Genomic DNA, 23413 nt, shown 5'->3' with positions numbered 1-23413 from the left:
AAGCTGGATTAAATAGGAAAACAGGTTTGCAAAAAGTGAATTTAACAATTTAGACTCAATTTCTTCCAGACTTGAAGGGGTAGATTTCAATTTAATTCACTGATTTAATAAAAATTAGTGGCCTGACATCTGCTGGTTCTCAGCAGACATGAGAGAGGTCAGAAACTGGAATAGGCTGTGCCTGTACTGGTGGGTTTGTCAGTGCTGGCACAAGGTGACATGTACATTAGCTAGATTTTGTTTTCGACCAAGAGAGCTCTCAGAGTCCAAATTCTCTTCCAAGTAAGCTGTAGCTTTGTTTTCAGATTTCTCTTGAGAGGTGTGGAGTTCCCTGAAACAACCTTCTAATGCCCAAAGACCTCTCTGATTTGAAACTCATGTCCCATTTTACAGCCTGTGCCTTTTCTCCTGCAGAAAAATGGGGAGCTGGGGGATAGAGATGGAGGTTAATGTATTAATGATCAGCCTTGCTTTAATGTTCAGTTTGCTAAAAGCTGAGGAATTTGGAGTTTCTGTCATATTATGCTGTAAGGATTGCTCTCACTGCAAAAACCCTGCACTTGGCCCATAATTAGCTCAGTGTGCAGCCCTGTTCTGCTGGTGTGGGGTGAAGGATGGACACACACTGCTCACAGGAGTAGTGTTCAACTGTGGGAGCACTGAGGCCACTAACAATACTGTGTCAGCCCTGATACCACTGAGGCCACTAACAATACTGTGTCAGCCCTGATACCAATCTCCCCGTTTTTATTCCTCCTCTTGGGAAGCTGAAGTTTGGCCCCCTCCAGCCCGGGCCCAGTGCCTCCAGCTGCTCAAAATGGAGGCTGTGTGCTGACACAAAGGCGATGCTGCTGCTGCTGCCGGAGGGCGTTCCCTCCCCAGCGCTGGGCTCCTTCGGGGCTGGATCTGCTCTGGCCCCAGGAGCCAAGGGCAGCGCTGCTGCTGCTGCTGGGCCGGCAGGAGGGGCAGGCTGGCCCCTCTCCTCCCTGCCCACCCATCAGCACCAGCCTTTACACCTCTAGTAGTACTGCTGTCACTTTCCTGTCATCAGTAGGGCAGGGTGTGTTAGTGAACTGATGAGTAACTTCATCCTTTATAGACTGTGGGTGTTTTCAGGGTAATCTTCACATCAGTTCTCAAGGTGCTGGTGCTTGCTTGTCTGAACTGGGAGAGTGCTTGGAAGGCTGGTAGTTCTGGAAGAGGTGGGTTTGCTTGGGTCAGCCTTGAAGCCTTTGTGAAACCTCTGCTGTGTATTTGTGAGCGCAAGTCTGAGGTTGTACTGGGTGCTGCATCGTGGAATACATACATACTTCATGTAAGTTCAGAATCTTTTTGGAAATAGAGCTGCCTTCCTCTGACAGCATCCACAGTGCAGCCCTGGGGACTTGTAATTCTGCCTACAGTGGAGGAGAGAAGTGGTGTGGGATTGGGATAATTACCTGAAACTTGGAGCCTCTTGGGATTGAATAGCTTCTGTTGGATATCATGAAACCACAGTACTAAACAGCTATCTCTGGCAGTAAACCTTGAACCACATGCACCTTCAGGTCCAAAGTATTGCCTGCAGTGAATTTGCTCTTTTATTCTTCAGCTCATTAGACTATGCCACTAACAGAAGAGCGGTCTTTATCAGAAGAGACGCTGGTCTGCTGCATGAGTAGAAGACAAAAGTCAGTGTGAAATCTGTAATAGAAGGTTCTTGCCTTGTTCCTCAGTTTACCAAAGCCTTCTGCAAAGACCATCTTACAGTGGAGCTCTTTACACTTTGAGTTGTTTAGTTGTAATCCTTTATCTTTCAGATTTCCTGCTTGTCTGGCACCACAACTTTTCACCTGTCTTCTAATTCAATACTTGGGTTTTTTTTTTTTTTTTTTAATGTGGCTTTAACAAACAAATATAACTTGGGGTAAAGGGAAGAATATTAATGTACAGTGTAACTGGGGCTTCTGTTCACTGTAAGGGTCTTTTGACCTGCTTATTAGTGGGGGCATTGTTCTGGTAAGCCATTCCAGGACCCATCCTGCCAGTCTTCTGCACAGGATTAATCATTTCCTCTTGACCTCCTGCTCTCTTTTCCTAACATGTTGCATTGATCAGAATCCTTAACTCACAAGTTTGCTCCTGTTTTTTAAAGGACGGGAGGAAAAGGAGGGGGGAAGGAATGCAAAGAAATTAGATATAATGTCTGCTGTTAACATTCTTAGTAAGCTTTATTCCTTTTTTTCCTGCTTGACTCCTCCCTTCTCCCAAGAAAAAATCCCTTCCTGGTATGTATTAGCTCCAGATCTCAAGCATCTTGAGTGCCTCTGTTTCACTGGAATTACTTTTTTTGAGCATGCAACTTCCTGCAAGATCAGCTCTGCTTAGAAAGGTCACATTTAAAGCTTTACCTAGCTGAGGCTTTCACAGGCTACTGATCTACCACATTGGAGCACTTTATTAATCTTATCTGCAGCATTTCCATCATAGGTAAGGCAGCATCAAAAATACTGCACGTGACTCTTAATTTCCCTCTAGTTTTTTTTTTAATGCCAGCAGAGGGGAAGGTATTTATGGGATCATGTGGGGTACCTCCTAGTGGGGAAACCTCCATGTTTGTCTTTACTGACAACATCTTTGTTAAGCCTTTAGGGGAAGGTACAAGGATCTGCTGCCAGGCAGTCCTAGATTATATCAGTAGCAGAAAGGAGGACTTGTTCTGTTCAAATCACCCACGGGTCTGTATTCCCCTACTACCTGTTGCTGGCAGCTGAACCAGACTTCACAGGAGTAGACCTCTCTAGACTTCATATTTTACTTCTGCATGACCTAATTGTTCCAGCCCACTTGTGCCCAAGTGTGGTCTGGTTTTGAGAAGGCTGCTGCAGCTTGTGCTTCCTTTTCTTAGGTGTTAACAGCAGCTCCAAGGGAGAGAGTTAAGCTGAAGAAAGGCAATGGGATAAAAGCAGAGGTCTGTTTCCTGTTCTCATAGAACCTCTTTCTGTGAGGCTGCATGTCAGAAGCAGTCTTTCACTCTTAGCCCTTGCTTAAGACCTCGCCTCCTGGAAATAGATCATTTAACCTGCACTGTATCTCTAAGCAGTGATGCTGGCTGATAAGCTGTTCTGGGTGCAGTGGCCTTGCTCAGATCAGAGGAATGCCAGGAGTATTCCCAGGAGTACTTTGTGCTGCTCTGGGCTACCTGGGGATTCATCTTTGTACCCCAGTTGAGGCTCAGAATGGCTCCAAAGGGCACTGAGCCATGTGACTGACCATGCACAGATTACTGAATAGCACAAATGGCAAAGCTAGAAGTAGACCAAGAGCTGGAAATAAAGCTGGGTATAGCTGTTCTATCAAAAGCAAATGGATTGGAAGCTCCCTCTATCTAGTGATAAATTCATGGTCCTGTGGAGTGAGAGATCTGACTTAGCCCATCCACTAAACCCATGGCACCCTAGCATGAGGCACAATAGCCCATTGTTCAGAAGCTGTGGGGGTTGTTAGCTTTTTGTTAACTGCTGATTTTGGAGGAATCACCAAATTCCATTTTGTTTCCTGCCCTGAGGTAGGGTTGTGGGACTGTCCTCTCAGTAAAAAAACTGTGATGGCTTGTAATGTCTTCTTACTTCCCAGAGCTGTGTGTTTAGACCAAGCAAAAAGGCCACATCACAAAGCAGCATTTCACTGTCACAAAGAAATTGGGGCAAGAATTCTGAGATAATACAGGATACTTCCTAGCAGAGGAAGCTCCATGTTTGTCTTTGCTGGCATCGTTGTTGCTGTGTTGTGAGGCAAGCCTTTCACAAGACCACCTCCTATGCGTGGTAATAGACAAAGCCAAAGAAATCACCTGCACTGAAGGCAGGTTCTGGCTGATAGCTCTGGGACTGCATGCGAGGGCTGGAGCTCGGTGGAGGGAGCTGTGCATCTTTCTTGCTGCTCCTCTCAGGAGATCCTGCGGGCTGGGGGTGCTTCCAGCCGTGCACAAAACCTTGCATTAAGTAGTAGTTGTTTTTTAGCTGCTCTCGCCCACCACACCCGAGCATCCAGGCTATTGTCCCTGGCTGCTGCTGCTGGCTGTTGTGCTCCCCTGGCATCTGGCCCCAGTGATAAGGGACACAAAGCAAAGATGAGGAGGACTGTGCAGCCACAGAAGGGGGCCTCTTACTTGCCCCTGGTCCAGCTCCAAAGGTCTGTCTTCCTTTTCCCCAAGCTTCCTTGTGGAAGGCTGCAAGGTCCCTTACTGCCATTGGTTGATATCAAATGGGCCCCTTCAGTTGGGGTGTGGAAGGGGGTAGTTGCATAACATGCTTCTCTTTTCACGTGTTATCTTGATGGACTGTCTTGGCAGTTATTAGCCTGTTCAATCAGGGGGGAAAAAAAAGTCTATTGACTTGTTTCTAAAGCTTCAGCTGTGTGAGCATACATACAGTTGTCTTCAGCATTGAGACTACATGCTCACAAAAAATTACAGCAAAAAATTGCTGCAATTACAGCAGGGATTTTCCAGGAGTGTCTTGTGAATGGTTTCAAGATACAAGATGTCTTTCCACTGTAAACATGAAGTCCTGCCTCCAGTTCCATTTACACAGATGAGAACTCATGGAAAATGGTTTTTCCCCAGTATAAGTAGAGAAGATATTTATCAGTTTCACATGGCAGTCAGAATAGGGCTGAGGCAGGATCAAGGCCAGTCAGTCACACCTGCGTGATTCGTATCTTATTCCAGTCCCATGCTATCTTCTGCTGAAGAGCATGTGACTGACTACCTGCAGTGCTAGTCCAGCATTTGGCTGCTCAGTTCTGGTCCAGGGAGTATACTTGAACCCCTGAAGAACTCTAGGGCATTGTCAAGTCTCATTTCTGGCTCAAACAAGAAACAGAACTCTCTTTTCAGGAAAGAAGGTATCCAAGTAGCTGGATTTCATAAGTTTTTGTGGCAAAAGCTGTGTCAGTGCAGTATCTCAATTCCAGAAATAGCCTTATTATCCAGTCTGAAACCAATGTATTTTGCTAACTGGTCTGTATGTATAAGAATTATTTTTTAAAATTAGAGATGTGAAGAATAGCTCTTTCTAGCAAGGGCTCTTTTAAGCTTTGTACATCTTCCCCCAGAGTGTGATGATGCACTGGCACAGGTTGCCCAGAGATGTTGTGGGTGCCCCTTCCCTGGCAGTGTTCAAGGCCAGGTTGGATGGGGCCCTGACAACCTGTCCTAGTGGAAGATGTGTCCCTCCTCCTGATGGGGGAGTTGGAGCTAGATGGTCTTTAAGGTCCCTTCCAGCCCAAACCATTCTGTGATTCTGTGGTCTTGTATTCCTCTTGGAACCATGGAAGGTAGTACAGCAAGAGCCATGGGAGCTGACTGAGGTAGCTTGCAGACCTGATGAAAGCTTTGATTTTCTCTCTTGGAGGGAAAATGTACAGTGGTAGAACCTCTCCTCTGTCTAGGAAACAGTGGGCACGTTCAGGCTGCATGAAGTGAGGGTGATACTTCCATAATGTCTCATCAGTGGATTGGAGTTTGTGTGAGTAAACCAGAACACTAACAAAAACAAATCTGTTGTATTTTTCTCAGAATGGTCTTGATGAGAAATGTGTGTCTTCTGCAATAGAAGGCTTCTGGTTACTTGTTTTACTTCTTCAGTGCTACCTGAATTGAGTGCAGAAAGGATTAAGATTGGTGCCATCTGTATGTTTTGATTTGGCAAGTACATTAAGTTTGTGGTTGCTTTCTCTAAGTGATGACCAGTGTGGTCTTTTAGCATTCTATTGGTTGTATCTGTTATTAAAACAGATTTAAATATTCTTTCACTTGTCTGAACATTAGATTGTTACACTCTTTGAAGAGAGTGGTTTAGCTCAGTGGCCCGTGTAGCACAGAATATATTCAGAATGTGCTATGTTTGTGCTGTCTTTGTGATCACAGACCTTTCATAGAAGGAAAGTATGTGGGAAGAGAGGTGGTTCTGCTCATCCTTATTCTCTAAGGTAGGTGTTAGAGGTGGTGTGCTTTTCACCTTGCTGGTGAAAATAGTGTTTGCATATGAAAGAAGCCTGACCAACTAGCTTACAGCTTACATGTGGCTTACAGCACAGAGAGGTATTTTACTGAAGGTGTTAGTACCAAATTAAAATTCTCTGAAAATGTTCTTCCTCATCAGAGGTTGTGGATATATACAACTCAGTCCATGCCAAAAGTCTCTGCTGTGGTTTAGTTTCTCACATGAAGAACTAGCAGTGAGGAATCCTGGAACACTGATGTAGGATGGGGAGGGGAGCTCTCTATGTTCTATTTGGAAAACTTGTACTCTTGTCACAAAGGAAAACACCAGCCTGTACTGCCCTGGCAATAAAGCATGACTTGTGTGACCCTCTTAGACTAAAGAAATTGCTTGGAGTTGCTTAAATATGCATAGAAATGTCTTAAATCCACCTAGAAATACCTTAACAGCTGATTGCATGCAAACTGGTTTTCCCTGTGTGTTTCCCTGGTAATGGGGGCTCAGACATACTCTCCAAGTGTCCTTTGGTTGGTTGGGGCCCCTTTGATACCTGTGCTGCCCTTTGCCAAGCAGCAATAAAACCAAACCCTTTCTAGGAACTTGGAAGCAGTCGGATCAGAGCCTGCACGTACAATGCCAACATTCAGCTGAGCAGTGTACAAGGAGCAGTTGGAAACAGGGCAGTAGTAGATGAAGTTTAAGATCAGGGAAGCTAGAGAAAGGCTAAGCAAAAAACTGGCCTCCATTGTCTGTCTTTCCTACCTCAGTCAAAAAGTAGTGGAGGTAGAGCTAGACTAAAAGTGTTGCTCTGAGTCCTTCCTCTGAAGAAGCATGAGCTCATCTCAAATGTATTGTTTAAAAAGCAAAACCAACAAAACGAAGTGAACTGCTTTAAAGTGTAAATTTCTAAAAACTGAACTCATTCCAGGAAATAAATACAATATTCTAGTATTCTCTGCAGTGAATTCTTAATGTTAAGTTCTGCTTGCTGTCACTGCTATGTGATTAAAAGATACTTGAATGATTCAAATGTTGGAGTGTCTCTTGTCCTTAAAGCTTGATAATTTAATATTCATTATTTGCACTTGCAGATTCACAGTGCAAATTCGGTTTAGAGAGATTGAAGTTAGTTTAATCTTTGCCTTCAAGACTTTAAAGTCCTCCTTCCCACCCACCCCTTTCAAGGATAATATTCCACTGTGCCAGATTGCCCATATTGCCACCAGAAAATTGCTTGGACCACTTCTTACAAAATCAAAGGTCAACTCCATGCCTTGGTGGCAGCTGGGAAACTAATGATTTAATGCTGCTTTGACCTTTGCCTTCCTAGTCCGTTTGAGTCTGACCCAATGTTTTAATTTTCCAATACTGCTGGGCAGTTGGCTTTTGTCTGTTTCCAGATGTAACTTGCATATTGAGGCCTGTTACTGAAGTGAGAACAAAACAACAAAACATCTCAGCCTACAAGGGGAAGGAAAAATAACAGCACCTACTTCTTACACTACAAAATACAGCTGTCTGATGACACAGATGCTTCTGCAACTAACCAAGATCAGGTTTAGAATAACAAAATGTGAATATTTGTCCCAACATTCACATCTAAAGTATGTTAGCAGCAGTCTTAGGTAAATGCTGCTTTTTAACGTGTGTGTAAAAAGTAACAGAGGAAAAACAATAGCTCTTTCCCCTCCATTCAGCCCTCAGTCTCTCAAAATAAGTTGGCCTTTTTTTCTCACTGGAATAAAAGTCAATGTTTGTTCTGATACTGGGAAATACAGGAAAAAAAAGCCAGTTAGTTGTTGAAAGTGCACATGCTTGCCGTGGCTTAGGGAATTGAAAGAAATGTAAAGTGAGATGGAAACCAGTGGTGACGTACCCCTTAATTGTGATTGGAAGTTCTTTTTTTTTTCCCCTCCCAAAACAAAACAAAACAAAAAAAAAAAAAAAAAAACAAGACAACCCAGCAACTCCTCAAGAGTATTTTGTCATGGATTTTTGGTGTATACACAAGGTGAATAATGCATTAGGCTTTTGCAATACCGGTGATTTTGCGACCATTGCCCGTACAGCTTGCATTTGCTGTTAATGGTGTGATAATGGTGGGGAAAGCACCCTGAGGTGACTCTTCTTTTCTTAATGAAAAGACTGCTGATTGTTTGGGAAGCTCCCCCTTGGGTGCTGATGCATATGGAAGCTTCTCTCTGCCTGAAAATGCAAAATCTCTCTTTTTTTTTTTTTTTTTTGCCTGGCCTGTGTGCCCATCAAGAGCACGGATTGGACTCATTCCTGCCTTAACTACACTGCAGCTCTCAAAGGTCAGCTCAAACCCAGGCCTGCGTGTGAGAGGGTAGTTTTGCAGAGCAGATGGGCTCCTAAAACTTTTATGGTTTCCAGTCAAATCACCTCAAGCTGTAATCTCATTAAATCTTAAGTGAATCAGTGGGTCTGGTTATTACTTGAAAGCAGCGTTGCAGGAAGTGATGTTCCTGATGCAGTGGGTCTGTCCTGGCAGTAAGCTACCAGACGTACTTGCCTGTGTGTGGCTCTTGAAGCTGTTCTCTTACTTTGATAGCAAAGGTAGTGTGTGGGGTGCAACGAGTTAACCTTTTGGTACAGCACTAAGGTAGAAATGCAGCTTTTCCTGAAACTTTAATTGCGTTGGCTTCAGGAGTTTAAATTCTCCCTTGCATTCTCAATCATGCACACCCATTGTACTTTCCCAGTGCTCATTTGTGTCTTAAAATAAATTAACAACTACTAATTTAGGAAACCAGCATGATGCTTAATGCTGTGCACAGTTGCTGAGAGAACTGCATGACAGCACTATGCAAAAGCCTGACCTTCTTCCTATTCTTTAATTCAGCATAACTGTCTTTGGGAGAAAATAGTACATTATAGAATCTTCTGGAGGGAGGCAGGTAACTTAGTTAAAACTCATTTGACCAAGAGGGGTCGACTCTTAGTTTAATTGTCCTGTTCTTGGAAATCTGGTTAAGCATGTTTTGTGCCTGGATTGCAGAAAAGCTTTTTCCTCTTCAGAGAATAAACCTAATCTGTGACCTCCTGGTACTTGCTTCTTAGTCAACAGGGGACACGTAGGACTAGTTTGGCAATACATAAAAAATTAATGATCATGGCATAACATGCAAGACTTGTGTACACAAGAGCTTTCATAAAAACACAACCTGCTGATTGTGCAAAGATAATAAAATTTCTTCTGCCTTGCCTACCCACTTCCTCCCTCAGGATATATGTGTGCTGTTTGAGACCATACCTTGTGTTAACCCAGCCTTCTGGCTAGTTCATGTACCTAAATGGTATCAAAGTCCTGCTGATCCTTGTCAGAAATGGCTTGTTTCTAATTTAGGAGTTTATAGTGCACTTTAAATGTAAGAATGTTCTCTTTATTGAAATTTTATATCACCAGAAAGTGTAGATAAGGATTTTTTTTGTTGTTTTGTAGTACGACTAATGTGTATTTTTCTTTTTGAGAACTGGGCAAAGGTTTAACCTTAGCTATCCTTTCCCTCTTCTTTCTTCCTTTGGTAAAGTGAATCATGTTCAAATCTTCCCCTCTAGTTCAGCCTGGATAGCTTTTCTTCCCTTCACTGATGATTGAGCAAGCTTTCTATATTTTCATTTATCCTGATTTAAAGTTTAAACAAGGCTACAGTTAAAGTTTAGGATAAGGCTAACTTGCCTGCACAATGTAGAAGCAATCTAAAGCTAGTGGAAGGTGGATGCTGCTATTGAAAAGGCTAATGCTTTCACCGAGGTATTCAGAGTATTTAAGCATTTTAAATATTCAGAATGCCTTTAAATTCTTAAAAAGGTCCTTGAAATTTGGCCCTGGACCATGACAGGGTGGCATCAAACCACTAAAGTTTCGTTGGATCAAAGCTGTAATGCTCTATAGCAGAAACATTCTGGTGTTTGTAGGAATGCCACACTGTACCCTTGCCCCACAAGAGACAGCACCATGGAATGGATTAAAAATAGTGCCTATCAATCATAACTTAAACCTTGACTGTGATAGAAGATTGCCCTCGTTCTCCCAGAACTGGAGCTACTACTCAATAATGGCATCTATGGCACAGTGACAAAGTGCAGTTATTAGTGTTATTATCTGTAAGCACCTCACATCTGTCCTGTGCTTGGAAGGAGTAGTAACCATGCTGTCAGTTTCCACTGACTTGAATATTGCTCCTGGAAAGCTTACACTTTCCAGCATTCCCAAATTCAGAAGTAGAGCAATCTGAAGTCCCCTCCATGAGGAAAAAGGCTGTTAGAATAGGACACTGTGCTGCTCTTAAATCTTTGACAGAAATGCTGAAAGTACATTTTCAGGGATTAAAAAAAAAAATCCTCCCACAATCAACAAAGACCACTTGGTGGAAGAGGGGCTTTAAATTTGTTTGTACCTATATATTAGCCACTTGGAAATAAGTGTGCTGTGGGTAGGTAATTCATTCAGAGTTCTGAAACTTCGAGGTTTTGCTCTGTTGTCAGAGAGGTGAAGTGGGATAAATAAAGACACACTTAATTTAAATTGTCCACCAGGACTTGTCTTTTCATAGATAAATACAGGTTCTCTCACTTTATGTTAATGTCTTGTTAACAAAAATTTTCTGTTGCTCATTTTTTTGTAGTCATGGAGAAAAAAATTATTCTGTGCAAACACTTTTGACTTCCTGGAACAGCTCTGTCTTCGTCTTAGATGACTTTCCTTTATGATTTACAGTACCTTTTTTGGCTGTAACTACAGAGTTGTGTAATTATATGATAGATGGACAAGAATTTACTCATTCACTCACAAGGGATTAAAGAGTAACCTGCAGTAGTGTTTGTTATATGATTATTGAAATGCCCTGTGGCTGTTAAGACAGCTAGGTCTTCCAAAACAAACATTAAATACTAGAGTTCAGTTGGAAGTAATAGTGCACTAGCACCCATAGGCTAATGCTTGCATGAGTCTTTCATAAAATGTGATTTGTATAATCCTCCTTAAAATTAAGAGGAGTTGTAACAAGCGTATTAATCTGACAAATGCAGTCTGACATTCTACTACAAGCATCATCAGAGTTTTGGTCCTCAAGGACAGCATTGTTTTTTGAATAAGATACTCCAGAGTATGTGCCAAGCCCTATGCTGGGTGCAGATAATGATTATTTTTGACATGGATAGTACGGTTTGTTGGTGTTAGCTAAGGAAGCCTATAATGATACACTTCCAGAAAATACTGCCTGGATTTGGAGCAAACCAGTTTTGTCTTTTCTTTTCATGCCATCCAAATTTGGTTTTGCTTAATTAAGATTCCTCATTTATGAGTAATCCCAAATGAAACCTTGACGTGTTGTAATTTTTTTTTCCTGCTCTGAAACATGTGCACTTAAGCTAGTAAAAATTTTACACTTGCATATTTTTGATGTGTTAGCCTTTAAAAGGATGATGGTATAGGGGTAGAACTCAAATGTTTTTTGAAGATACCTTTCAAATGTACATATTGGCTGTTTTGGTGAAGAAGGAAGTTCCCTGCAATGCCCTATTCTATAAGGACTTCATATTTGGGTGTAGAGTTGTTGTAAAAACAGTGTTTGGGACAGAGTAAGGCAAAGAACAGAGTGGGCCAATTTGATGCTGCCTTTGTGCTTTCCACAAAAGCTGTTCCACATAAGCAGTAACTAAAAACATTGTGGTATAAAACACTTGGAATGGGTTTATATGTCAGTTTTCCCAGACAAGCGTCTTGCCTGTATTTCCTAATAAAAGGCTAGAGTTGGTTATATTCACTTTGACCTGAGTTTGATGTGCATATGGCACTGGTAGTAACTGGACTTGTTTAATAGGAATGGATTGTTTCACAGTTAAAGAAGAAAAAAATTTAACAGTTCCTGCAGTGGGGGCTCAGTGCCATGGCTGTTCCTGTTACAGCTTTTCTATGAAGACAGATTCGAGGCAGGAGCAGCAGAACTGAGCTGTTCCCAGTAGATATCGGGGCTGCAGCAGAGCCCAGTGCTGGGATGGAATGGGGAGAAGGAGAGGAGAAAAGGTTGGCACTTTCTACCCCTTCCCCGGACTGCCTGCACACTTGGCCATCTGGGTAGTTTACCACTGAGAAAAAGGAGGGAGGAGGAATTCCTTCCTATAGTATCCCAGGTGGTCGGCTTATGCCCTAATGGGTAAATTGCTTTCATTGTTATTTGCTTTTACTCCACATAAAAACAGAGCCATAGCAATCCTATGGAAGTTGAAACTAAATTTAAACCTGATAGGGGTGTTTAATGTTTTGCATATGTAAAAGTCTAGTTCTCATTGGAAGCAGCCTAATTAATCCTCCTTCGGTAATTGCTGTGCTATCTCTGTGAGAATATTCACCCCCATAACTCTTTGGAGAGCTGATACTGGAAAGCAGGGGAGGAGGGACAGTGTCTTGTACAAATTATGATTGTGCTTACCAGGCTGTTACTCAAACTGGAGTTAACCGAGTCTGGTAGTGGTGTTAGATACCAGAATCATTTCACTTGGCCAAATGTGTGCTGCCAATGCTCCTTGTTAAAAGGACTTTGAGATTTGTAAGTCTACAAGTTGATGCATTTTTCTTTATTCCTAACACAAATACTCCTTTGAAAAAGTATAAGGAGAAGTGTTTTTTTTTTAAATTATGTAGATATTTTGTAATGCTATTAAAATTACTTTAGGTGAATAATCAGTGCAGGGACAACCTCCCCAAATAATGTATGCTCTGGAAGATTAGAGATTAAATTTGTTGAACTGCTGCCTACTTGATAGTTTTATGTTCATGTTACTTCTATGTAAAAACTACTTTATCTAGAACTTACAAATTTTTGAGCACTGATCTTTACTAATTGCTTTGACTCTGGGTTCTTGTGCTTTTCCTCTGTGATTGTCAGTAAGGCCACATAAGCAAGGGGGAACAAGGAGCATTGAAGCTGGAAAGTGGGCTCAGAATTCATGCTTGCTTACTTTTCTAGTACTTTGTCTTTCAGAATTCTCCAGCTTCTGCAGTTTGACTTATTCATGTGGTGCCTCAGCTGTAGGGGTTTTCAAATACATGCTTTCTGTCTTTTATTTTCTTGTAGCAAATGAGTTCTAGGTCATTTAATTGAAGCAATGCATGGTGTGAAAAAGTCCAAACTCATGTTCTGAAGAAATGCTTTTCTGAACCAAGATTTCTAGTATTGCTTTTAAAAAAGAAAAGTACAGCCCCTCCCTCTAAAACCTCAGATGAAATAATTAAAAAAAAAAAAAAACCTGAAGTAGAACCTATCACAAACTTCAAATAGATAGAGTAGAAGCTTATCTGGATAAATGTGTTCCTTCTTTTCATACTCAGTTTTCCACTAGGAGTTAATATTATGAATTTAAGGTGTCTATCCTGATAGGCTTTCTGACCCCCCAGGGCTTATAAATGGGAATCAGTTGCATCAAAGTGAATTTTGTTAGTTAGTGGAGGATTGATTAGAGACTAGCTGTATAAGAAAATCAATCCTACTCAAGACCTGTTTGTGTTGGGATCAGGGAAGTCTGTCTGTCAAACTGCACACAACCCATCTGTTTAACATGTTGTTTCTCATTGGTTTGTCTTCACCATGAGGACTAGCTGCCCTTGAGTGAAATATGGGAACTTTAGGGTTGTTTGACTTTCTTCCTGCTCCCTTCCCCCATCGAATCACAAAAAGAACAAGGATTGTCTCTCGTATTTTAAGAGACAAAAACTTTTTGTTTGCAAGACATAGAATGGGGTCCTTGCTGTCATATTTCCATGTGAAGATCAACAGTTGCCAAGGACCTGAACAGAGAAAGTGCTCTCTGCAGTGGTGTGGGAACAGCACAGGTTTGAGGAAAATGGATTTTGAGAGGTGAGGCCTGTACTGATGACAGTCACAGAGATGGCGCAGGAGCCTTGTGTGCACTGTGACTCTTATCCAACCCTTTCTGTGCAGAGAAGGAAAATTTTCACAAGCTCTTACACTGAGCTGTGCAGGAAAGGAGAGAGCATCTTACATGAGGAGTTCGTAGGGATGTTAACATTTGGTTCTCTCTAAAATACAAAACACCTTATGCAACAGTGAAGAAGTTGTAAACCTGTTGCTGTTTACAGCATTGCTGAAATCATGGCCAAGCTTTGGATCAGAACTTGAAGACACTCTTGTTTTCAGAATGCTGAAGAATTTCCTGACTCTTGAGTGGAAGATTTGCAGGGACTCAGAGCAGTGCCTTGGACAGATGGGCTTGAAAGTAGAACTGTGTCCTGACCCACTCTGTCAGCTACCACAGCAGGCTATTAGCTTGCATGCTTGAACTGTTGAATATTTAGATCCACCCACTGTCCCCTGTGTGCCAAGACCACCCTGCTGCTACTCATGTCATGCAGATTTGGCACAGAAGCTGCATTTAAACAGCTAATGAGTTGCATGTTGAAGCACAGGCTGGTCTCCCCTATTGAAATCCGTGAAAGAGCTGTGACTTATCTTGGACTGAGTAATCTACTAGCTACTGATACCATTGCATCTTTCCCTAGACTGGCTATGTTACCTGCTTCACTGTTGAAACAGATGTTGTGACTTTTTAAAAACAAAATAGTGGTTTGTTTGTTTGTTTTTTACTCCAACATATTTAAAGAAAAGTGCTGAATGTCAACTTGCCACTATGTAATAATTAAACAATAGTCTGCTATGGGATAATTATCCCTGCATCACTTCAGTCTTAACATTAAAAATAGTATTAAGCCTTGCTTATCCCTATTTAGGAAATATTGGACCAGTGATTTAAGTTGGAAGCAAGATGCCCTTTCCAGTCCATCAATAACTGGAATCTCTGGGGCAGTGAGTTAGATCAGCTGACTGAGTTACCTTGCACCCAAGAGCTTTTAGAAAGTTAGCTGATGAGATAGATAGCCAAAGTCCATCTGTGCCTGGTGTGGCGCTCCCTCCACAATCAGAGTGGATCAATGGGGGCTTAGTGCAAGAGAAATGTATGGAAAGGGAATTGCTTGGAAAGCTGCAGTGCCAGGCGAGTGCCTACAACCAGAAGCTGCAATCATCACATGAAGCTTCATTTATAAGATTTTAACTTAAAACACAGAGAATGCAATTTCATAGTAGGCTGGAGCCAGCAGATCCTCAAAACAGCTTTGTCAAAGGTGTGACTTCCTGTCTCCTGGCCCGGTTGGCAGCCTGTTGTCACACCATTTCAGTGATCAGAGTGAAGTGGAACTTGATTGTCACTTCTACCCCAAATCCATTTAAATTTGCAAATGCTGTTTGTGTTGGCAAAGGCAATTTAAATGGTCTCTGCTCCACTCCCAGCTGGCTGTTAATACCTACTGGGTGTTCTAAACGTGATTAATGTGGCTGTGCCTCTTTCAAAAAACTTTGCTTTTAACCTGGATGGTTTGACTGACTCAGTGCTGTCACCACTCTAAAATGTGTAGCTGTTTTTACTGGCTTCATGACATCACAGGAGGACTGAAGAAGGTAAACATTAGGAATTTTAAGAGTATAGTAGTCTGTTTGATTTACCAGCCTGTTTAACTCCACTCCAGTTAGATACTGTTCTCTTCCAGTTAGAGCTTGAGACGGGAAGATTTACACTGATTTCCAGCTGTGAGGTTGGCAAGGTACCAGATAATTGTCATCAAATGTCTCTATGCCCTTAATTATGGGTTCTTCCCCCTTCATCGTGCTGGTCCTACTGATCTTCTGATCGCGGGCTCAGCTGATAAAAATAGTTTATTCAAAAATGAATTTTATGCTTTTTGTAAAGATAGCCAGATCTTTTTCACTGAGACAGGATCAGTGAAGGGAGGGAGATAGAAGCAAGGCAGGGTTGATTTAGGGCTTCCTCACAGAGTAGTTGTCAGTTTAACTGCGGAGTGAAGTGGCAGCCTTGGGCTGTGTGTGGTTTCACATTCGGGGTTTTATTTGTGAGCTTCCTTCCCCTTCATGTGCTAGGCCAAGAGATACCTATGTGGCTGAGAAATAAGGAACAGAACCCGCTGGAGCATCTAGGGAAAGAAGGGTATTAACACTAGTGCTGGAAAAAAAGCGTGTGGGATTACAGCTTTATTTCCTATAAACAGACTTGCATGAGCCAAGTCATCTGTTGGCTGGGCTTTTATTATTCCAGGTGGGGTAAGGAAATCAAGGTGAATTTAACAAAAGGGCTGAATGATCCTCTTCCATCTCTAAATGGAGCAAAGTTGAATTTCAAATGGAGCAAAACCTACCTCTGTTCATCCAAGTGGCAAAGGAAGGTAACAGTGAATTCACTATTGAATTCACTATTGCCACTTGGTGCATGCTGCATGCCCTGTGTAGGATAGGGCTGTAACACTTCAAAGTGCCCATGCTTTTGTGGAAATTTCGTTATTAGAATATCGGGCTAAGTTCAAGAATTAACTCTTATCTGCTGTGGAGACCTTCTGGAGTTGGTGTGCAATTTCCTATTGCCACTGTATGCAGAGAGGAAGATTGGTGTTCAAAGCCAGTCTCTTCTACACCAGAGCATCAAGTTAAAATACAGGTTCTAGGAGCGATTAGATCATTAACTGGTATCTCTGAATGCCAGATGTTTAAGGTATACTGGGAAATACCTTGTCGTTCTGATGTGTATCATGTGACTTGCCCATGTCTTCAGTCTTTATATTTAGCACTCAAATTTCAAATTATGGTTCCTAAAATACTACTTTAGTCATGGTGTGAATCAAGTTAATTGTCACAAATTGCCATTGAGGTGGAAACTAAGGACCAGTTTCCTACAAAGTAAAAATATTACCTATTTTTGCTTAAACTTGCAACAATTATCTGTATCAAACTCTACACCACTCAGGAGGACTAGTTCATTTAAATACTGTTAAAACAAAAAGATAAATTGCTGTATTCAGGGAAGCAGCTTTTTTTTCAGGGAGAGAGAGAAACAAAAAAAAGAAAAAGAAAAAAAAAAAAGAAAAAAATCAACCCCACAGTGCATTCCTTAGAAAATTGCTTTATACTAAACTCGGTCATCTAAGCCTTACACACTGCCTAACAAAGCCACTGGTATTGGAGGTACTGTCAAGGGAGCTTGATAATAAAACACCTTTAGTAGTGGAAAACTTTAAACTGACTATAGTAAGATTTTTTTTAATCATAAAAATCAACTTAAGTTAATTTACAAGTGCCATACTGAAACTTTTCCAAAACTGGAAACCAGGAGGCTACTGTTTTGTCTGTAGACTTCTTTTATTGTTGGTTAAGATTGGTTGGTTAAGGGTAGATTTTTAGAGCAGACTTGCATTTTAAAAACAATGTGGCCTTATATGTTGCTGCTTTGTACAAATTCCTAACACTGTAGGCTTAAATAAAATCCTTGCAAGGTACTGAAATGTCATGACAGAAAACAAAATTTTTTGTGTGATTAGATTCTCTGTGCTTTGTTGTCCATTTGCATGCACATGTGCTCTGAAAATGAGAGAAGTGAAGTGTTTGCAAGCTGGGAGGAGAAGGGCACCGAGAGTATTGCCGAAAGAACATTTATTTAAACACAGTGTAAGGATAAGCCTCCTCAGATGCTGTTCCTGCTGAATTCTCCTCTGTCATGGTGCCTACTACATTCCATTGCTTTTGTCTGGGCTTGGTATTTGGGAAATTTTGGTGAGGGCTGGGAGGTGGGGGGGCGCGCTGGAAGCTGGTCAGCAGTAAGGAGAGAAGGGCTGGTGTGGGAATTGTGGAGTGGGGTCAGGGTTTAACTTTAGTGGCCATTCATCAGATGATGATTGATTGCTGTGCAGTCCCGGGGGACGTTTAACAACATCTCCGCCCATCCCCCTGCCCCCTTTGAAAGCAGATGGACCAAAAAATGGGGAGAGCGACACCCAGGAATTCCTGCTGTTGTAAAATGTTTTTACGGTGCACTGTACAGCCTTTCCTGAAGCAATCACATTTATGGCCTTGCTGTTGTATTTCTTGGGCTGCTGTGGCTGTAAAAGATGAATAGCCCTGTAACATGGTTCACTGATTCTGTTTAAATTGAAGTAGGCTCCCTTTATTGTTTTGTGTCTAAAATTGTATGCCACCAATTCAGGAAATATTTCCTGTTTGGGAAATAATCAACCCATAGCTGATTTATTTTAAAATAAATCACTTTTAACTATCTCTAAAACTAGTCCCCTCTTCCTTCTGATTTCTCTCTTCACTTATTACTGATGGAAATTCTAAAATACTAATTAATTGAGCAGAACAGTTTGAAAAAAAAAAGGAATAAAAACTCCTAAACTTGCTTATTAATCTTTTTCTCCATACTTGGATAGGGTGTTGTAGGGCACCAGTTTTAACCTTTAAAATGTTAATTTTACTTAATTACTTAATAATTACTACAGAAAGAAACAATTCATTAAATGCCATTTACACAGATTATAAATTTCTTTGAAAGGAGAAATGTCTCTACTTTCATACTTCTTTCCTTGCTGCCCATCAGAGCATTCACGTGGTTTGGAAAAACCCGCAATGTTTGAAGGTGTTTGCTTATAAACCAGTTTTTCCTATGTTTGGGTAAATAGTGAAATTAACAGGACAATAGTTGATTTACAGCTTGATGGATCTTTTGGCTGTATAATCTCTGCCTCTTCAGATAGGGAGGGGGAAAAATTTTTAGGACTTTCCTATAAATACTGTTTTGGTGGTTTTTTTTTTTTTTTTTTTTTGTTTTTTTTTTTTTTTTGGAGTGGTGTGTATTTTTTTTTTCCCCCTGAGTGTAAGCTGATGTCCACTAAGGAAGATTTAGTCTGGCTCTTCCCTCGTGCTACTTCTGCCCATCCACCCTTCAGGATCAGTGTTGTTATTTGCCCTGTGAGGAGCAGGACTGTTTGTCCCTGAGGAGCATTGCAGTGCTGCAGTAGCAGAGACCTGAAATGTGGGGAGGCCGTCTCACATTGCTGGAACTGGAACTGCTTTGGGTGCTCTGTGTGTGTGTCAGTTCTGAACTGAGAACACAGCTGTGCATTGTCCTACACCTATCCTCAGCATGAGTATCTTTTTTTTCCTTTTTTTTTTTTTTTTCTTCTTTTCCAGGGAGTTGGTTGTTTGGGGGATGGGGGAAAGGGGAGCTCTGTTTCCCCCCACCCCCCTCTATTTAGAACCAGCATAGAAACTTAATCTAGCAGTACGTGACCTTTGTGGCCATGACCTAGGGACTGGGATGTGAGCAGGCTTGAGCTTAACAATAAACTCCTGGCAGTGGCTGCAAGCACAGGCAAGTTGGATGCTGTGCCCACGCCCCAGCAGCCCAGCTGGCACCAGCTCCCTCGCTGTTGTGCCCGGCACAGCCAGAGATTTCCCAGGTTTGTTCTCTGGGAGCGTGCCCCCCTTTGCTGGTAGAGCTGATGTGCAGCCTGCTGGGTGCCCCTGACAAGTGTGTGTGACAGTGGCTGTGGGAGGAGACCTGCCCTTCCTCGTACCCCTGCCTAGTTTGGGGCTTCTCTCAGAGTCTTTTTGCCCAGAAAGGAGTTTCTGGGGAGTTGCTAGTTCACTTTGAAGCCTGACTCCTTGAGTGCTCTTCTGGTGCCTATCTGGCTAGCTCCCCTCCCTACGGAGAGCACTAGGGATTGTGCATTTGTGATTTTCCCCTCTGTGTACATAAGGGGAAAAAGTGTAGTGATGGAGATCAGACCAGCATATCTACTTGTTTTTGCCCCAGCTTGCTAACTCTTTTGCTCTCCATTTTTAATCTGTCTTGTTTTGACCTTTTTTGTTTTATTTCCTTGACTAAGAAATAAATAAGGCCTTATCAATGACTCTATATAATAATCTATATACCCAAGACCTTCCCCTGCCATGTCCTGTGTAATCTGCCCATTTCCTAAATGAGAATATGGCTCTTGTCACTCTTCATTCAAAATTCAGGAGTGATGTTTCCCACCACATTTTGGTGGGTGGCAAGAGGCAACTAAACAGTTTAAGCTTGTTTTTTTTTTTTCTTTGGCTTGAACAGCTGGATGACTCTTTTACCAGTGGATGCTGTTACCTTGCAGCAGGAGAGGACTGAACTTTTGCTCCTGGTATTGGCTATTGTGTAGGACTAGTAATAGATTTAACTTGCTTCTGGTCTTCTGTTCATATGGTCACCATTTTCTTTTCAGCTGCTCTGCTTGAGTGAGGCCCCAAATCCCTGCTGTATGTTTTTAAAGTATATCAGATTCATATGACTTAACTTGATACCTTGTCTTGGTTTTCATTCTCCCTCAACTTCTCAGTTGTTTAAGTGGAGTTATTCAGGAGCATGTAATAAACATTCCCTGTAATTTCAGCAGAAAAATTACAGAACTTCATGTGTAAGTGGACATGGTATACATATTTAGACAACCACAGTGTAAGGACAAGGATCCCTCTAGTTAAGGAAGATGATGTGTTTGAACAATGCATTTCAGACCTAAGGCATTTTTTTACTTGGAAAAGTGGGAATCTGAGACACTGCTTGAGGATTTAATGTTTAAACAGAAGCAAACGTAAGTCTGTTCCAGTTTCCCTACAGCAAAACCTAATTTCAGAAAAAGAAGGGCAGGTTTTAGTAAAATCTGACATGTGCACACGAACACACACATACCCCTTTGAGAAATTAATCCATGTACCACTTCAGCTGTTGCGCTTGTAGGAGCTTAAAATGTCACTTTATGCAGCCCAGGCAATCCAAGGGAGGAATCACCTGTCCTGTCCTTCCCTTGCTTTTGAGGGAGAAGGGAGAGGGGGATGTAATGCGCCCCATGTCACGAGCTGTTAGCTGGAGTGGGAATGGCTGGATGACAGCTGGGAGAAGACAGGCATATCAAACACTTGTCCAGTCTTTGTTCTGCTCCTGCTCCTTTCTCTGAGGTGGGCTTCAAATATCTGGTGATGGAAAAGTTGTTTGTAGTATGAAACCTCGTGCCATTGTACTGTTCCATGGTAATACAGATTTTCTGTTATTACAGTCTAAGAAAAATAGTGTGTGTAGTTAAGAGCAAGACTTGAATACAGAACTTTGTGTTGGAGTGTTGTGCTCCTTCATGTGCATCTTTGGAAATAAAAACTTGAGAGCTGGTTTCTGCTTCTCTCTAAGACAGGCTTCCATGGAAGTTTCTATTTCTGTATGCTACTTCCCTCTACTGGATGGAATGGGAGCAGCTACAGCTGATGAATGGATCCAGCTTTCTAGGCTAGCATCTTGGTCTAAGTTGTGATTTGAATATAGGGTTTGGGAGTGCTTTGTGAACAGAACAGGGATTTAGTGGTTACCCACAGGTCACTGCAGCATTCAAATGCTCTGATGGGCATGATAAAGTTCCAGTCTTGTTTTCCAACTCAAGCATCTTGAAGCATCACTAGCATAGAAAACACTGTCATAGCAAAGGATTTTTGCTTTGTTGATGGAAGTGGCAGGGGGGAGTTTTCCCCAATATTGTTGCTGTCCTGAACATAAGGGATTTGCATATTTTGAAAAGAGAGGATGGTTCTTGGCATGCATGGTTGGTTTTCCCCTTGTGAGCAGTGGGTGTGCTGCTGTTGCAGCTCTCCAGTGTATTGATTATTGAATGGCCTCTTAAGAGAATTTGGTGTTTGCATTTTCGGGAAAAGTCTTCACCTGAAACTTGCCATAGATGCCATCTCCAGTCTGTAAGTGTTGGCAGATGGCTTCCGCTCTTAAGAGGAGCTGATGTGGACACTCTTCCTAGTATTGTATTGCAAAGAAAACAATGACACTTCCATCTAACTGTTAGGGCATGGTTTGGAGTTTACTGGGAAGGGGATAGCTCTTCCTCTGCGGAGAAACTATTGTGAAGTCCTTGCCTTTTGCTACTGCCTCTAACCATCTCCTTTATAGTTGAGCTTTTGGATTTTTAATTTTTTTTAACACATCCTGGCTCTGTTTTCTTTTAATTTCTTCTTTATGTAATGAGAATTTTTTCCCCCCTTCTTGCAGGTACTGCATTTCTACTGTGATACCTGTTCTGTCCCCATATGTCGGGAATGTACCATGGGACGACATGTGGGTCACAGCTTTATCTACCTCCAAGACGCCCTACAGGACTCCAGGACTCTCACCATTCAGCTCCTGGCAGATGCTCAGCAAGGACGACAGGCTATTCAAGTAAGATACTCCCAATTTGAGTACTTTATTTCCCCCTCCCTCCTCTCCCCCCTCTCCCATCCAGCTTGTCTGTTACAGGGCAAGGTGTCAAGGCAAAAAGCTCTCTGCTTCTGCTGTCAGTCTTCTCACCCCTTCTGTTTTCTCAGATCTCTGACAGAAGTGGCAGTGGAGCTGAAAATAAAGTGCTGTTATATGAGTTTTGCATTCTTGCAGCATAATCCTGTCATGTAAATCACAATATATATGAAGCTCTGTACAAATGCACTGGAGTGTGAAGCGTTTCAAGAAAGCTCAGATCTTATGTGGCAGTGCCAAACCTGGTTTTGTTTTTACAAATCAGACTTTCTTTGAGCATTTTCCTGCCTCTATAGCTTCTAGCACTCTGCCTACCTTTGACTCTTGTTATGTCTTCAGTGTTGCCACCAAATACAAAATACTAATCAGCTGCTGGATTAGTGTGAAATTCCTTAACCTGCATGTGCAGAGGATCCAGAGCTATCTCCATGTGAGGATTGCTCTGCACACACAGAGGCACACTCTGCCTGTTACTGTGCTCTCCCTCAGCTGTGTTTTGTAGTGCAAATACAAATACCTGGCAAGGGCTGGAGAGAAGGTAGCACAGTGCTTCAAACTAGACAAGGAATTTTCATGGGGAGTTAAACTGCAGTGATATGTAGATAATTACTTTTGCTGAGTAATACCCAGTGGTAACTTTGATATTATATTAGTAGTAGTTTGGTCTATAGGGAGACTTTGGAGGGGAAGTGGGAAGCTTCACTCCACACCTGCTGCCATGTAGTTTTGTTAGTGTCATGTCCTAAATTTGAGTTGGGTACAAAACTCAATACTATATACTTTATATGCTTTAACTACTAAGATTTTATTTCTTTCTTGAGTAAACTTCTGTAGAATGTCATGGATAGGCAGGTAACTTACTTTTCAAATTGGGTGGGCTTTCCTGGCACATGCAAGGTACAAACAATAATTAAAATAACCCAAAGCTCATTGCCCTCCCTTTGCTGCTTGTTTCTAGTAAATGAAGGAATTAAGCTTGTTCTGTGAGACAAGAGCAACTAATTAGTCTCTCATTAAGTCTTTGCACCAGTGGAACAATAGTTTATGTTGCTATAGATAGTAATCAGTTGTTGACATTTTCCTTCAGCTTGTGATGTTAACTTGTTACACTGGCACAGTAAACGAGTTTTTGGAGCTGGATGCCTAACTTTAAATTCCAGCTTCAGTCAGGATCCTGTAAAGCATAGCATCTTCCAAGATTTGTTTTAAACTAGGTTGTAAAGCTCTTC

The 23413-nt window shown here is 41.8% G+C and overlaps 1 protein-coding gene across 1 annotated transcript in view; it reads left to right on the top strand.

The window, feature by feature from the left end:
- Positions 1–23413, top strand: part of TRIM71 (tripartite motif containing 71) — a 54223-nt gene that overhangs the window by 19060 nt on the left and 11750 nt on the right. The window contains exon 2 of the mRNA XM_058818804.1: positions 21942–22109. Coding sequence (XP_058674787.1) covers positions 21942–22109 — 168 coding nt within the window. The remainder of the gene's footprint in view (positions 1–21941; positions 22110–23413) is intronic.

Source organism: Ammospiza caudacuta, chromosome 1, assembly GCF_027887145.1.
Source record: "Ammospiza caudacuta isolate bAmmCau1 chromosome 1, bAmmCau1.pri, whole genome shotgun sequence".
NCBI classification, from domain to species: Eukaryota; Metazoa; Chordata; class Aves; order Passeriformes; family Passerellidae; genus Ammospiza; species Ammospiza caudacuta.
This window is presented reverse-complemented; position numbering and strand designations above follow the sequence as displayed.